Source organism: Priapulus caudatus, unplaced genomic scaffold, assembly GCF_000485595.1.
Source record: "Priapulus caudatus unplaced genomic scaffold, Priapulus_caudatus-5.0.1 Scaffold95, whole genome shotgun sequence".
NCBI lineage: Eukaryota > Metazoa > Priapulida > Priapulimorpha > Priapulimorphida > Priapulidae > Priapulus > Priapulus caudatus.
Window position 1 is genome coordinate 56,641 of NW_014577156.1, and position 18,586 is coordinate 75,226.

General features: G+C 43.1%; 1 protein-coding gene across 1 annotated transcript; it reads right to left on the reverse strand.

Annotated features, from left to right (window-relative positions):
- Nucleotides 1-1,696: 1,696 nt before the first annotated feature.
- On the reverse strand, nt 1,697-18,228 carry LOC106804981 (tyrosine-protein phosphatase non-receptor type 1-like). The gene is made up of 10 exons (XM_014806411.1): nt 18,071-18,228; nt 11,396-11,492; nt 11,136-11,236; nt 10,638-10,736; nt 10,200-10,346; nt 9,619-9,828; nt 9,061-9,161; nt 8,764-8,827; nt 7,834-8,003; nt 1,697-7,266 (listed from the first exon to the last, which is right to left on the reverse strand). Exons 1-10 carry the CDS (start codon nt 18,137-18,139, stop codon nt 7,065-7,067), a joined length of 1,260 nt encoding a protein of 419 aa, XP_014661897.1. The 5' UTR covers nt 18,140-18,228; the 3' UTR covers nt 1,697-7,064.
- Between the last annotated feature and the right edge of the window lie 358 nt (nt 18,229-18,586).

Consider the following 18,586-nt stretch of genomic DNA (forward strand, 5'->3'; position numbering starts at 1 on the left):
AGGCAGTCACGTAGAACGGTCAACTTGACCACCTTAAAAACTGTCCATTGAGCCCGCCGTCCAAGGGGCGTGTCGAGGCCAGTACTGACGTCAGATAGAAGGCTAATGATCTTGAAATTAGAATATATACCGTGTTACTAGACTCAAATGTCAGTTCGAGCTTCACCGACATCTGGTATGTATCAATAGGTCTTATCGTATTAGTGCTCTATCGTATTGTTGTCTCTCTCTCTCTTTAAACTATTTTGAGTCACTGTATTTTGTTTACTTACGGTACTTACCTCTGTTTATCATATACATCAACTCTGTTGATTGTTCTATGAGAAACAAGTAGTACAAACATACACTCTGTATGTGCAGAGAGAGAGACAGAGCGCTAGCTAAGATACGTAGACTATTTATACATTACCCCTGTATGCTTGTATTTAATTGGTGATAGGAAGAATAGATATATATATATATATATATTGTTGTACGTACACGTCTGGTCTGTCTATTATTTTATGCTAACCTCAGGGTAATTAATTCATAATTACCCGCACCAAGCGAGGACCTTTTTGGGTTAGAACACCGCATGGTATACACTATACTCACGAGCCACGATCACACACACACACACGCGATCACACACACACACACACACGCGATCACACACACACACACCAACACACCCGAGCGTACACGTATACACGGGTGGAAATATAATCATTACACTTACTGTGTTGACTGTCTGCGTGCGCCGGGGCATCCGATTGCTTCATGTCTGTGGCGCTAAGTGACGTCTCATGTAAAGCGTGTTAGAAAATGAGTATGGTGGACGAGTAGAACAAAATAATGGAAACGAACACTTTACCGACTCTGAACCTAATGTACCCTGTTATATATTGCGCATCTTTTCCTGACGGTTACTAGACGACTATGCCTATTGTGGTCGTTGATATATATGTATTATGTATATATATATATATGACTAAGTGCTAGGCTAGTGAGCAAGATGTGAGCTAGAAGTCAATATCAAATTTTGTTACTTAAAGACAGATGATAGGCCCGTAATCAACAAAATTAATGCTGAACTAGTGGTGTAGAATGAATACCACCGCACAATTTATATTCGAACGTTAAAACAAATCAACAAATCCACGGAAAGCCGCGACTTTGGGGGTCGGGGGAGGGCCACCGGATATCCCCCACCCCCGCGCCACGGGCTTCACAACATAGTTTGTCGAAGTGCGCCCCATCCCATCTCTTCTTCAAATCCTGGATCCGTTCCTGGTCAGCACCTATTCATTTCTAGTATTTGCTTGAATTCATTGTTGCTATGTGAAATCCTCTTTGTTTTCGTGTATTAATGACAAGCTTAGATGATTCTGTGCGTTTGTGAAAGGTGCTGCAGTTTTTTTACTATACTACTCTAGTTCAATTATTACTACTAAATATTCCACAATTTTCGGTACTACATGAATGAGTAAAGTCACGTACGTGGCGTTTCAATTTCGCCAGCTTAGTCATCACCTTGAAGCAAATGCCTATTTGTAGGGAATGGCAACACATATTATGTAAATTCTGTGTTACCAGCTTCTGTTAAACTCATTGTGTTTACTACATTCATAACGGTGTGTGTGTTGTTACTTATAAAGTGAATCAAACATTGGTCCAATACCTAGCTTTAATGATTTATATTTGTTTAACATAACACTTAATTTTTTATGCTAAATACACCTTTAATTTTACATAAAAATATACATACATTTCATATTAAATGGTGAACGTTGCAGAGGGTAAACAATATAGAATGCATGAGGCACAGCTCCTGCCACAAGAGAACTGCCGTTAGGGTATAGCCACAACTATTTAGGTTTCACTTACCACAGACCAAATCATGAATTTAAAACGCCGCATGGACCATATAATTCTAAGAAAGGTATTTGTTTGCTGTATTGCAATTCATGTATTGTTTAAATATATTGAAACTGTAAAATGAAATATTTGGCCTATTTTATAGTAAATTTATGCTATTACTATTTATCTATAAGTATACGATAACATAGCCCACTTGAATCATACAGGGTGGTTACACGATTTAGTACGCATCACTAAACCACAACAGTGTAATACAGTTATCGTGCACAAAGTGACATGAGCATGGACAGCAACAGAACACTGAAAATTACCGTAACTATGAGGGCAATATTGCATGCCTACTTATAAGAATAAGAATAATAACACCATTTTGCACTGCAATGCAAAATAATCAACGTGCAAAGTAATGCCAGACCACATCAAAAAGGTAGATCATGACCCACATCGAAATAACGTCAGTGCGACATTTCATAGCGTAACAAATTTAACGCCATATTTGTTCATCTGCTCATTTGTTAAGCTTGTCAATCTACAGTAAGATCTAAAAGAAAACAAGAATCAGCAAAAACAACTTGGAACAACTAGTTAGCAATACATAAAATAACCATATGTTAACTGGAAATAAAATAATTACGTATGTCACTACGTTCCTTGCTGGCAACAGATATTATTTCACTTCACAATAGGGCTACTACCCAGTAAAAGGTAATGTGGGTAAAACGTTTAGGAAAAAAAAAAGAAAAAAAACGCCTAGCAATTTAAGAAAAACAAAATAGATAAGATCTTGATGGGCAAAACACACACTGGCACCGTTTACCTAAGAGTGGCACAAATACAGAAGCCTTGTCAGGTAAAACTGGCAAATAGATGATGATAAAACAAACACTTTCATTGATTAAGCAGCGGTTATAGTGAAAAGGCCTCAGTTTCAGGCAGCGCCTAATTGCCTTCTATAAAAGTAAACTCACCAAGTATATATGACTCATTTTCTCAGAGCGGACTAAATCAGCTGGCATGGAATGTAAGTATCTGATCTGAAGTAACGGTGTTTGCATGATAGTGTTTCAGAAAACACACCTGCATGGGCCAGGGCAACAACAAAAACACGTGGGTATAAAGAAGATAATGAAACTTAATGCATGCTAGACTACATTAAAATCACTGTGAATGTTCAACAACGGCACCCTATAAACGCATTACATACTCTCACATCTGAATAACATGCGCAAATGTCAATATTCGATCTGACAAACGAACTGCTCATAGACTGACATTTATCACGCGAAGCAAGTGGCACGAAAAAATATGTGACTGGTAATCGCGATAAATCCAGACGAGCTGAAATGCACAGGGCTTGTCGAAACATTTCCTACGAAGAAGTATTCTCCCTGGATGGTCGAAACCGAACCATTACTTCGGTCGTGTAATGTGTTTCTCAGTCGTTTACAAACCGGATAAATTGGCACAATTCCGCGTACTACAGCAGGCGTAACTCACAGCACCGGCAGGGGGCGCTGGTTAGCAGTCGCAATCACCACCAACCAGTTGTTCCTGTGTATGCGATCAAAGACTGCATATATATTTTGGCGCGACTGCGCACGCGCAGTACACGTGCGATCAGTGCCTAGAAGTGTTCTTCCAAAATAAACGTTAAAGATTTTATAGCAATGGAACTACACGATAAAAGCTGGCAGGCCCACATATTCGGTGATCCAACACAGTCACATAATCGCTTCGGCTTGATCAAAAAACGACCGCAATACCATGCAGAATACCAAAGTTAGTTCCACTATTTCACATGCGTGCGAGCACTGAACGCGTCCGTGTACTTCCCAAGCATGGCAAGGAGAATTTTAACAAGCCTTCTACGTTACATTAGTACTACACCACTGATCAGTGTAGGATATGTACAGACGCCAGTCCCATGCGCACTTCCACATACTTTCGGGTAATATATATGTTCACGAAATACACGACTCTGACGTGATACATAAGGAGAACGTCTCCAAGGTGACCAGAACAACCGTTGGGGGGGGGGGCTATTCTACAGACGTTTATGTACAATCACATAAATTTTCTTTTAACTATTAAAAAAACCAGCGCCCAGCACCTAAGACCACAGACGAAGAACAGCTTTCATGCAAATATCGTGATTTACAATGAAATTTTAGCGAAGCATTGCGTGACATTTTAGTTCGATATATGATACCAGTTGCGTTTATTTTGTTGTTACTTCACTTGTACAGTCAAATCCCCAAACAATGTCCTTTGTAAATGAGTATAGATGTTAGAGATGTGGTTTCACTATATAACTGCCACTCGAAGGGAAAATGCCAAGAGCATCCATCGTGGCCATGTGCTCATTCTATAGAGCTATCCGCCAACACAGGTATGACTGTAGTTATACAGTGACAGCCACACTGGCAAATGTAGCTCCTATACCGTCGTGGCTTCCGATATCAAGTACTGCTGTTTGCTGGGCTACCATGCTACCGTGCAAGTCGACAAATAACAACCGAAATCTTTGCAATTTGCATTTGTGATTAACCAGTGAAAAGCGTCCTAGGCGTCTTACACGTATACTCCATGATTATCTACGCTTAGCAAGCCGTGAGCGAATTTTAAATACGGAATGACGGGTTTTTGCACGCCAGAGGCCCGTTGTCAGAAAGAAAATTATCTAAACATTAGTCTTAACACTAACTTTTTCTCCTAGACCATTGACAGAAACATGGTAAAGTTACGAGTTTCTCATACGCAGTGTATTGAGGTCCGGTCTACAAGAAACACTGTTAAGACTAATGTTAAGACTTAATTTGTTTCTGACAACGGCCCCTGGTTCTAGAAGTCAGGTAATGTACAGCTAATTTAGTAACATGTCCACAAATATACGGTCACAGCTTCTATCTACCAGCCTGCCTCGATAGCAAACGAATTTTATTCAGAAGACGAAAGTGTCAAACACGTAAGTCATGACCGTACCTTTCTACTCGTGTTCCTACTGCAGATACAGTTTCCACTTAATGTCATAAGCACACCTACAATCTCTATGCGTATTCTATGTTCAAGAGAATCGGTTCACAAACCTCTCGAACTCTGGAGCACGACGTAACGAGCTAGAAGCAGTACGTCCCGATCGACGCACGCAATTTAGAATTAGAATTAGAATTTAGAAATTTATCCATCACTGCAACAGCGATCTATGCTTTTTTATCGCCCTTAACGAGTGGTTTTAGCAAACGGGATTCTCTTCTGTTGAAAACTTCTATTGCAGTACTGGCAGACGAAACAAGCAAGCACCCTGACATGATTTAAAAGATGGTAGACGATCTGTAATTATTAGCCTTTGCTGCGTATAAGACCCACGTAAGAAACGGCAACGACAAATAAATAGATTACGAATACTAGTGACTGAGCGAGATGCATGCCGAGAGGGAACGCGCCCACTGCCACGTTCTCAAAGACACTGACAAATCTAAAAAGCATGATGCGTACCAACCATGCACTTACCAACTTTGTACTTTACATAGCACAAGTGAGAGATTCACACCCACCACTGTCTGTACATTGAAGAGGAGAAAGAGACTCACAACTGCACACACAGAACACACCTGTGTAGGACCACACTTAAGTCGTTACTCAGCATTCAATGGACATCTCGAAGACTTATTATCGGAACACGCTAATGTGCAAAAAACTGAGAAACTTTGTGCACAATGATTGACTTGCGAGTGTATATAAAAATAGATAATAATCATATTTATATGCAAATTGATACGGCAAGTACAATAACCGCACGTCTAGGTACAACAGAATTCATATGTCATTGTGCAGAAGAGATGAGAATATATTATAATGTATGTACATTATGTGACACACGTATCGGAACTTGTAGTGTTGATTTCCAAGCATATAGGTTCAAAGTTGTCATGTATTTAAGACGACATTGGAATACGAGTGCTGTTAACAACAAAAGGTCATCAGCGCTCATTCAATGCGTCAGCAACTACTATTCCAATGCTTCCTATCACCGTTGCAAGACTAGAAGGAATTTGCTACACGCTTCCTATTTCTACACTATTACGGATGTACATATATCATGTTCTACTCGTGTGCTCGTGAAATTACATGCTGTGAGTATGTACCTTAGACGCTGGAAAACACAGGCAATCAACTGACTGCTTCTGAAAATGCAGAGACGGAGAGGAAAGGCACGCAAGACAAACACACGTGTGCACTGCCTGCTGTTAAGTATCCTACCTGTCGTTTACTCGCCTCTCCTATGAGGATGACACCTAGTGCGCATGACGGCACCATGTGTCTATCGATGTACTTAAAAATATAGTAACAGTCGCCCTTTCAAGCGCGAAGGCTTGGCTAAACCCCCTTTACCCCTCCTGCTGCGGTATCCTGCCACGGTCAGCCATGCTGGCTTCTTCTAAGAGAAGCCTGATCAATGATATTATAGTTGACGATATCTGTGCCTAGGTGCATTCATATGGACTGTACAGGACTTTGTTTTATACAACTATGAGATCGTTTCGTATTGTAAATGGGAAAAAGATAGTTCGGCAATTAAAAACTATATAGGGGCTGTTCAATTTGCCAGCTGCGTGTTTTGACATTCTGACACCGTGTGGATCACGAATATGGAGCTGTCGAAAGCGGTAGAGCCTACAGCAGAACCAGGAGGAACCGAGTGGCCTAACACTGTCACTTCCCTTTAACCCACACTTACGTTGGTTCGCACCAACCGCCAGACTGGCCACTGAAAAACTGCTATAGAGCTAGAAACACTTCAGCTCCGGCGACATGCGTCGCGTGACCCATCTACACTGCCGCCACCGCCGCCCGAGATCCTGCCGCACTACTACCGTAACTGTATCCGTCGAGTAAAACGCCAATGACGACGACGGGCCCGTGCGCGGCGACAAACGGCGGGGGTGCGCCGGACGCTGCTGCTGCCGCTGCGGCGAGAAGACTGGGAGCGTGAAGCCAACAGCGTGACAGCCGTCTCTCGGGGGGGAGGGGAGGGGCGAGGGGAAACGACCCTCTCGACGTCGGAAACGCAGGGGCTGCCGCCGCCTCGGGAAAGAACGGCACGACGCGCCCACGACGACGCGCCTCGGATTCCGCCTACCGGAGATGACGCGGGGCGAACACGCCCCGGCGGCGACACCTGGCGGCCGGCGCTCGGGGCGATGTTACTGGTAGTACTTGTAGAGAAGGAAGCCGCCGGCGATGAGCAGTGCGGCGCCAGCGGCGGCGACGGCGACGACGAGCGGTCGGACGCGCGACGGCCGCTTCCTCTCGCTGTCCTGCTGCCGGCGACGCATCTGCTCGACTTTCTCGGCAAGGCTGCGCTGCTGCTCCTGTCGCGTGCGCCGCCGCAGCTCCACGTCGCCGCTGCGTCGGTGCAAAAGAGAGAGAGAGAACGAGAGATGAGCGATCAGACACGAGGTGGGGAAAAGAGAAAGAGAGAACGAGAGATGAGCGATCAGACACGAGGTGGGGGAAAGAGAAAGGTAAGCAATTACACACGAAGTGGTGCAAAGGGTGAGATGAGCAATTAGATATGAGGTGGGGAAGAGAGAAAAGCAATTAGACATGAAGTGGGGGAAAGAGAGAGAGAGAGATGAGAAATTAGACATGAGATGGGGAAAAGAGAGAGATGAACAATCAGATACGAGGCAGGGAAGAGAAGGAGAAACATTACAGCGGACTACCGAAGACTAGACTAGAGGGAGTAAAGTTGACTGAATTAGAGGGTTACATCAAGAGAATTGGATAACTATTTCAACGCTCCCCTGCAGATACATCACGAAAGTGGAAACCCGACAAAACAGTCGATTTTTTAAACGCAGATGGCGATGCAGACTTAATGAGAAATCGCGCGTGCACAGCCCCCATTACCGGTCACGAACATCTCCCCCGGTCAATTCCGATTCCGATCGATTCCGGCAAAAAACTTACCTATACGATTCACTGGGATTCATCGCTGGTTTCGTGCTGTGATCGCTCTGACCGGCAACATTGTTCTCCTCCGTCGAATTCTCTGACGCGAGAGCGCTGTCCTCGCTAGCACTCGACTCGCTGTCCGTTCTCTTGTTTTTATCCTCGACGTTGTTTGCATCCATTACATTCTGCAGCGACAAAACAGACTTATGCAATCAGCCCGGGTTCTACGACTGAACGCTAAACGTCGAAACGCATTACAGTGCCGCTGTTTATCTACAAATAATCGGCAGTCTAGCATGCTAAGCCTGCCTTTTACGTACGTGAATTCACGTAGCATGTCAGTGCCGTTAATTTTCTTTTAGCCAACTAGAGGCTAAACTTTCTTTTAACAAGCACACAAGACCTTCCACACTCTTAGTACAAGAGTATTGCAATCACTGAAGAATAAACTATTCTCATCATGAACACATATACCATATTGTACTGTACTTGTACATACTTATATTATAATTGTATATACTTGTATAGGTATTCTATGCTTTTACTAGCTTGCACCAAAATAGCTCCTTGGCCAGTGCTACCAGCTTCCTCTTCAAATTAAGAGGGAGCAACCGTTATCTGCAAGACACTGGATTCAATTTAATTTCATTTTAATATTTGGAACCGGAAAATACCAGATCAATTTTTTGTAATTCAGAAAAATGTGTCAACCGTGTGTCAAAATGTGCCAAAATGTGTAAAGCAGGAAAAGAAGAAAATTGCAATTTTAATTAAATTTGGAATGGGAAAACTTCACATTACCACCTTTCACTTCACATTCCATTCAAACACCCCATTACCTAGGAAACTGGGAATTGACCCCCACCCACCTCAACTTAGCCAATTTGTTATCAAAGTTACGTTGACACATATGTAGTTCTTTAGTTAGCGCTCACGATCACCTACCTGGATATGTGCCGTCTCCTGCAGTATGCGTTTGCCACCTTCTATTATGGCAAGATAGGAGAACCTACAAATAAGGTAGGTTTATTAGGATACCATTAAAAAAGATCAGTTCATATAATTAAGATATTAAATATAATTAATAATAATAATAATAATAATTAAATATATTAATAATAATCACCCCATTCTACATTACTATTATATTACATAAGACTTTTGACCCTGAGTGTTGCTAACTGTCTGCTATAACTGCTTTCCATCAGAGGGGGTGGGAGGGGAGAGTGACACTATCAGTACCTGAGTTGGTCCGGGGTTTGGATGAGTCCCATACGATATTTTCTCATGTCCAACAGTATTTCTTTCACATCTATAGATTCTGGATCTCGAGACTTCTCAATCTATGACAAACAGCACAGAGCATTCGTAGGCAATACAGCTTTTTTTCAATTTCCCATATTATTTTGCATTTTGAAATCGGTGTGCTTGCCACCGTTTTGCGAGAGTCAAGATTTCGGCAACGTGCACTAAACCAAGTACATCACAGTCAGAACCTTGCATCTGAGTGAATGCTAGCCACCCTTGACGGTACGTTACTGACATCTCTTTTAACTACTGTCGTAATAGACTGCTGTCCTTTAATCTGCCAACGAAGCATCGTTTCCAAACCGCGAGCGACCCTTATACACAGGTTCGACCGCGAGCAACCCTTATACACAGGTTCGACCGCGAGCAACCCTTATACACAGGTTCGACCGCGAGCGACCCTTATACACAGGTTCGACCGCGAGCAACCCTTATACACAGGTTCGACCGCGAGCGACCCTTATACACAGGTTCGACTACGCGCATGCTCACCAGCACGAGGCACGTGTCGACGATGCAGAGTGTGCCGGAGCGGCCGATGCCGGCGCTGCAGTGGATCACGGGAGGACCGACGTCGCGCGACAGCGCTCCCGACTCGCGCACGGCCCGCAGGAAGCTGAGGAACTCTCCCGGCGACTCCGGCACGCCAAAGTCCGGCCAGGTCGTGTAGTGGAAATGTAGAATGTCTCGCGACTCCTCAGTCTGCAGCGGCGGCCACGACGGGATCGCACGCGCGAAATACAGGTGGTGGGGGAAAAAACATATCGTGTTGATTCGTGCACAAGCTCGCTGAGTGCAATTTACTTGAGTGCAATTTACAAGTGCGCTTTATTCGCTTGGGTGAAAAGAGACTTTTCCTAAAGTTTGGTTTCCAATGAAGTCCAGCAACATGCTGTCTTATAAATTGTTTGCAAATTTAATATGAAAGTTGTTGAATAATATAATTAGATGATGGTATCTTATCGACAAACCGATGATGAAGTGGGTAATTTCAGAAGATTAGACATGAAACAAACACACAAACTAGAAGGCAACTTGGCATCTACATTATCCACGTCTTCACTATCGCGTACCTCTGTATTGACTAACTTCAAAGTCCTGACCGTGTAGTAGTTGTTATCAACTTCTGACATGTTGACGACACGGAAAGGATTGTCATCAAATGTCAACTCATCGCTACTACTTGCTGCTCCTTTAGGCCAATACTGGTGACACTTGATCTGTTGACAGTGAAAATTCTATCATTGAGCGATACAACTGCACATGAAAGGTCGCTTTTCTTCAATTGCATATAAAGTTACACTGCACTGGTCTTTACATAATTTAGTGCAATTGGCATGATGGCCGATCAAGATCTTTACTAGAAAATTGTTTACAGAATCTCAGCCTGACAACAGCTAACTGTCACAAGCAGACAAGAGAGTACAATTTATGCAGGCACGAAGTCGATGCCCATGTCCACAGCTGATATATAGATAATTTAAACAAAAAGATCTGTATGTTATACTTACAGTATTTTTCTCTATGACTTTATTTAACATTATGACGGCTTTTGAATTTTGCTCCCAAACCATTTGCCAGAAATCGCCTGATGTGTGAACAAGTGGACCCTAAACATAGGGAGAGAAAGTTAATCACCAAAACAAAAAATATATATCAATGTAATACCATGTTATACTACACATAATACATAAATTAAATACAATTCCACTAAACGTCTCTGTTCTCTAAAAAGTCTCTGTACATATTATGTGTACACGCTTTTACAGTCCAACACCATTACATTCAAATACAATGAAATCCTTAACAACCCCACATACTTCAAAAGACATGGACAACGTGTGTAACCAAATACCAGAATTCCACTCCACTGGTTAGTACGTACGAAAACGATGTCAATGGTACTGTTACAGATTCTACACCACTGCTCCAAGTGGTGAGTGATTCAATATTCTTTTGTACTGATGTGAAACTGCATTGCGTCTCTAATCCACACATTTCATTCCTACCTGAGCGAGGATATAACTTCTGTTAGCTTCAGGAGCTTCGACTAGACTGGCATTTATATAATCGTTGTCACCGCATTTTAGCATTACTCTACTGTGATCGTCTGTTGAAAAGAAAGAACAAACGCCAGATTAATATGCGCAGCCTGCACACTTGAGTGTACATCCACAGGTTGCATGGGTCCGATGCACCAACGAAGACAATGTGTAAGGTAGAACTGGCTCCTCTGACCGCTCTAGTGGGAAACGGTTACTTTACTTACACGGACTGACATCTCTGTAGCGATTTCGAGATCTGTTTTCGGGCTTTCGTGCGTCCGCCGTCGAAGCATTTGCAAGCATACTCTCCTGTCGAATTTTCTATGTGGGAATAAATGAAGCAGATTAAAAACAAACCACTTAGACGCCAATGGCGATGTATTGCCAATAGGGAGCAACCTGCTTAGAATGACAGTAACTATTCTGCTAAATATAATAGGCCAGCTGAATACAACGATGACAATCAATATGATGCCGTCTACAATACGGCTATCAAAAACGAAAGTGTCAATGACACTGTAGCTCACCACAAAAAAAGAACACAAATGAGTGAGTAAGAAGAAGTCAGTTTTAATTGAGCAACCATCGACGTACATTATACTAGAAACGATTGCCATCTGTATATCGCAATAATAATTTATAAACCAAAATGAATCACAATTTGTGACCGTAGATGGCGCTATACCCGCTTTGTAGCGATGGCGTTTGAAATAAATAGGTTATGCTGCGTTCCGACATGTTTTGTAAAACTTTACTCTAATATAGACGTTTTATCGGCAGGGTGGAGAGGAAATACCAATTTTGCATTAAAGATATTGTCAATAAAACCTTGTAAAACAAACCAGACAAGACTGTTTGTGTCTATATAATATGCTATATAATTGCCAAACCCTACCTAATTTGCATAATTTTTTTTTTAAATATCAAAACCCTTGCCCCTATTCATTCACATACCAAAAATCCGTTGAACCTGAACTGACAAATGGCAATTCCCATTTTGCCAAAAAATTGCCGTGGCTCGAAAGTACGTCGAGTGGCGTGCTTCAAATAGGGTTTAATATGGGAGCATAGCAGTAACAACTATACAACAAATTTCAAACTGTGGGCCAAACGGTTCCTGAGTTATCGTGTGACCGCTAGCGAAATGTTGACGGACGGACGGACGTACGACGGACGACGACCCATGGGCAAGCTCAAGCTTGACGATGTCAAGACGAGCTAATGAAAGTGCAATGACACTGTAGCCCCTCACACAAAAAAGCGACACAAAATGATGAGTGAGAGAAGTCAGTTTTAATGAGCAAACCATGCGACGGTACATTTATGAAACAAGAAGTATATGATGGGAGAACTCCCATTATTACTCTTGATAATTATGTGTAATTTTTTATTGTGAAATAATGTTTGAGATGGTGAAAGTTCTGAAGATTAGTGGGCGAGTGTATGGCGTACACCAAATGATCGACCATTTAACGTTTTTATAATATTCAGACTTTAGGCTGCCTAAAAGCGGAGCTCCTGATGTGTGAGTGTTAAGATGAGAGGATACGCTTATCCACGTAGGCTGCTACTTAGTCAGACGGCTGTGGTAGGCTATTAAGATATAGGCAAGGGTTGTTTGGTGCAGATTCTTCTAAAGTACCAAAGTTTGGCTCCAGAGGTAGCTACTACTACACTACTGCTTAGATCTGCCGCGAGCGCAAAGAAAGGGGCGCCCCTGGTGGCGCCATATTGGGCAAATCCAAAATGGCCGCCATCTGAGCTTAAAGACATCAAGTGTTAAGTTACAAAAGGGAAAGGGCATGGTATTGAATAAAAGTTCTATTAGTATTTATGGCGGTTGTTCAGGGGTCAGAGAATCTGATTGTAATAATGCTTCTTACATCATTTGAGGTTTCTTTGGGCTGTTGCAATGTGCAAACCAATATGGCTGCCGATACGGGCCAATGCTTGATGTGTATACTTAGCATTTTCTGAATCTCTTATCTATCTTTGGAGGGGACTGTAAGTTGGGATGATAACTAATTTGAGGGTTATCAATTATAACATGGGCACACATAAACATATGACATACTTATGTAAGGCAAATAATAAAAGGTGAATTTAGAGACCAATAATTCTTGTAAAATTTATATTTCTACGAAGCCTTCAAACATGGTGGCCACACGGGGACTGGCTTCAATCAAAGCTATAATTGCTTGATTTGGCCTAGTGCCATATTGGTCAGCTATTTGCCTACAGGTATGGTTAGTTAACATAGTTACAGTTACACAGTTGGTGTATAAAGAGACAAATACAACAGGCAGGTAGGGCTTTCGATATGAATCTTTGGGTTAGAGAGTGATTAGCTGTCATGGTGTGTGTCCAGGTATATAATCAGTAAGGTTCGACTCGGGAAACAGTGTTCGATTACATATGGCTGTACATCAGTTGCATTAAGTCCATAGTCGTGCGGTCAACGTTGTTGCTAGCAATTGCCGCTCTCGATTGCACGAGCATTGTGCACCTGACACCGGCGCGATGTGACTTGCACCTTCCTGTCGCTCGCTCGCGCAAGGGCAGGTGCAGGCGAAGGGTGCATGTTGTGAAGCGTCACGGGTGTAGTCCATAGCGGGCTGCAGGCACCCGTACATCTGTTGCCAGCCCACTACTAAGGGGGATTCATTGCTGCACGTGTAGACTAGATTCGTAGAAGCTGGCGCTGAGAAGTAGCGCTCGGTGTGGACAGCTGGAACAAGTGGCTGCTTGTGTGAGGGGGGAGGTTCTCAACATTCTCGCTTCCGAGTGCGTGGAATAGGCGATGGCGGGCCTCGTTGGCACACCATCTGCACACAATCCCTTTGCTGTACATGAGAACAACTAGGCATTGCGATTCGCTGAATATGTATCAACGTCGAGAGTGAAGAATCAGGTTTGAGTAGGTGGGGTCACCATGTGTCGGTTAAACTCTGGTAAGCTGCCTGGTAGGTCTTCTTGCCCAACCAAAAAACTGTGACTGTGGTATCGCACCCGGTTGAGGCTGTGGAAGAGGGGTAGGCGAGGATTTTGCGAAAGACCAAGTTTGGTGGAAGATGGATACAAAACCTATAGCGAACCGTGGATAGCGATGTTGTTGTTTTGGGCATTTTGTGTTTGTTGGAGCTGGGAGGCCTCGGGTAGCGGGCAACATTACGTGGACATTCGTCCATGTCATCGTTCACCAAGCTTGGTCTTTTTTGAACATCAGGAAGATTGCAAATAATGGAACTCAGCCCTAACAAACGCCAAAAGGAGCTTCAACGAACGACGGGCTTGCCGTAACTCCACGGGGCTCCAGCCACTTGATTTCTAAAATTCTGACAGTACGGTGCAACACGTAAATGGAAAACTGATAGTGATAGCGAACTGTACGGCCGAAGGCATAGGAGACAGGAGGTCCATAAAACCCAATGTGCTAAACTACCCTGAATTCTACCCTAACCTAACCCTAAACTATTATATCTATATTGATGTAGATAGTTAATATCTATGTTTATATGGATGTAAATTGACATGGTTTTTGGGACATGTTCTCTTCCTGGGAACGAAATTAGCCAGCATCACAGCGAGTACTCACACTAATAGGCTAAATTGCAGTTGACATGCGGGGTTTTTTTGTTTTTTAAAAAAAATTAGTTTTTAGTTTATTTATATTAATTTTATATGTGTCAAATGAACCCCTCAAAGTACGCCGTTCACATTTAACCGTTGGCAATTAGGTGGCAATGGCTCGACAAGTGCATCCTAAATACTTAAAGAGGCCGGAATAACGAAATCATGATTCTGGCTTGTGTTTTTAGTGTATGTAGTATTAGTAACTAGTAATGATCACCACACGCACAGTACACTAACATTGGCCTTTGCCTTAGGTTGACATCTGGCATTCAGTAGGACGGTGCGAAAAGCTACAACAACCTTTGTGGAAGTGGTATTTTTTACCGGGGATAACAACGGCCAGAGTGTTCTGTTCGTCGTATTCTATAAGCTCTTCTCTATACTGTGAAAGCATTTTAAATCTAGGAGTCACTACAGCGCTCGGTCGCGGGAGAACGAAGAGCCAAGATTAGAGTTTCAGAAATGTTGGCCCAAACCGGAGGACCAGAAACTGGACTGCAGGCTTCGGTGTCGCCACCGTGCGAGGTATTAAAAAACATAAAAAATTCCATGTCAAATGTGTTTTACTTTATGATGTTCGTGATACACATTCTAGATTCAACAATCACTTGAACTTGAGGATAATGTGTGTTAAGATGCATGAACATTAGATATGATTTTCATATTTAATTTATTATTAGTTTGCTAGAGCCTCACGGATAGTGATATAACAACTGCGATTCACCGAAGGAGTGAATTGCGGCTGCGGTGCGGCTCTCTGTGGCTGTAAAACTTCTCTAAACTTCTAGAGCGCTTGCACTTCTCGACGCTACCTATGTGCATGGCTTTACTGCATGGCTACCTACTTATCATGGTTACCACTGTCATCGCCTTGCTGGTGTATATTTGCACGCAGACGACACGCGTGCAGGTCTGCGTGGAGGTTCTGCGCACAAGACACCGCGCAGCCGCAACACGTGAGGCGCATAAATTCGATGTGTATGCCGTTATGGTGCTTCGCTAACACGAAGTTGCAAATAAACCTGCGCATGCACGGCACACTCTACACCAAGGGATAATAGGCACGCACCGCGCATGCAGTCACGCACACCACGCGCGCGGCACACACACACACACACACACACACACACACACACACACACACACACACACACGCACACACGCACCTATAAGCAAAAGGACGTCCGCCCCACCCGCACACAGAGATAAGAAGTGAACATTATTGGCAAACTCCCGTCGCTCGCGCGACTATCACACGATACTTAAGCTAGCTAAACTTAAAGTTGCCTTGCGTAATGAAATTTACGCCACCTGTCTCTAGACATTCACTCATGGCTGTTCGGATCGATTGGAGGGAATGGGGAGCATACTTAGCACGGTAATGCACGGAGACCTGAATCAATGAAACGCCGTAATTTGCCGTAGCCGCGGCTTCATTTGCCTGCGTCAGGCTCTCGCGACTGTATAGTTTAGTGTGCGTCTGTGGCGGAGTGAAGCTATGAATCGGGTTCCATTAACCTTACGGCTTTTCGTGCATAATCCAGTGCGTTGTGTGTTAGCACCACACTATGCAGTGAGAGATAGCGTCTGAGCTACGTGCTGTGGCGCGTCGTAGTATCGCGAATGCGAAGCGAAACGACGGTTCATTTTCCGTGGAAATCTGAAGAGATCTGCGTGCTGCTGGCGTGTGGAATGTGACGTACCGAAGGCTTCGTTATACGCGGCCCGTAAAAGTAAATTCATCTAAACAGCAGAGTTGTCGAGAAATGCGCCGGCAGCGGAAACAGCGGAAACAAAGAAGTTACGTGCGCGCTTACGTCATCGGTCTTATTCGTGAACGTAGCCATATAACGCATTCCATAATCCGCACGCCGTGTTCACCACTCTCGTGTCGTGATCTGGTTTAAAACGAGTTATATTTGATCGGAGGACGGCGAACTCGCTCGACACGCGCACCGAACCATTTCAAATCGTGCGGATCCAAAACGGGAGCATATCATATGAGCAGCGTCTCGGTGTGACCCCAACATTGACGCGTCTATCAGCACACTGCTAATCCTGAATCACACGTGAGTCAAACTCGTGACCTAAAGGGGAGAGAACATCATAGCCATAGAATCCGAGGGTGTATCATTATGCATATAATGCATAAAAAAGACTATGTCTGCGTATTTCTGTTATCAGACATTCGTAAGAAAACGGCGAGCGTGCGTTAGAATTTCACTATTTACAAGGTAACGTAGCGGTTGTGTAGTTCACCGTATATTTCTCGAATAAATGTTAGATTTGTCACCAGACGTGCCGTCTGAACTACTCATGGGTTAACTGTTAAAATGTCGTGGCAATAAACTTATAGAAGATCGAGTTGTATCTTTGGTTATTCTATTCTGAAAATCTTGCTCGATGTGACTTGTTTATGTAAAATTCAGACTGGGCGATAGCAGTATTGTCTACTAGCAAACAGACGAACTTGTGAGAAATCTCACGAAACTTTAAACATTTGACCTCCACTAAGATACGTGTCACCGTGTGAGCAGGGCGCTGGAAACACATGCAGCCAACGTAAGTAGTTTTTGTGGGTGTACAGTGCACATATCGCCTTGTCAAACACGACACGGAGATAACTGGAAAGATTTCTCGGCAAAGACTGTTGTGTCACGCAACGGTTGCATATTTTAGTATCTTTTTTTCGGCTAGATTAAAACGGCAATGTTCGTGAGCGCCGTCTAGAGCTCGTGCGTGTTGTAACCACGATGAGTATTACCATTCATATCTAATAGTGCATGCAAGCACGATACATGTGGGTGCTTATAGTTTATCGATATTGCTATTTCTTTCTTGACATCGGAGCTATAGGCCTGGGTGAACAGGAGACGACAATCTCACGTCAGGACGGTATATTCATTTTTTATTCTTTCTGTGATTATTTTTGTTGTTGTTAAAGTCAGCTATATATATATGCTCCTATACTATTAGTATTACTATTACTAGGAATTATATTTATAACTGATCGTATACCCTGAAAGCTACTGTCCTGTTCACATTTAACCCGTTGCAATTAGTGCAATGGATCGACAAGTGATCCTAATACTTAAAGAGCCAATACACGAAATCATGATCACTGTGTTTTTAATGTATGTAGTATTAGTAACTAGTAATAGTATCACCACACGCACAGTACACTAACATTGGCCTTAGCCTTAGGTTGACATCTGGCATCAGGTAGGACGGGCGAAGCTACACAACCTTTTGAATGTATATTTTACCTGATAAACAACCGGCCATAGTTTCTGTTCGTCGTATTCTATAAGCTCTCTCTCTATACTGAAAGCCATTTTAAATACATAGAGTCACTACAAGCTGCTCTGTGCCGGGAGAAACCGAAAGCAACAGATAAGAGTTTTCAGAAATTTGCCCAAACCGGAAGTTACCAAACTGACTGCAAGCTTCGGTGTCGCCACCGTGCGAGTATTTAAAAACATGAAAAATTCCATTTCAGCATTTTTACTTTATATTGTTCACCTATACACATTTCTAATTCAACCAATCGCTAACTTAGAATAATGTTTTAATATCGCATGACATTAGTATATTTCATATTTATTTCATTATTATTTATAGCTATAGAGCTCACGGATCATTGCTAACACTGCGATTCACCCAAGGGAGTTAATGCGGCTCTGTGCGGCTCTCTGTGGCTATAAACTTCTCTAAACTTCTATAGGCGCTCTTGCCCACTTCTCGACGCTACGCATGGCTCTCTACTGCATGGTTACCTACTA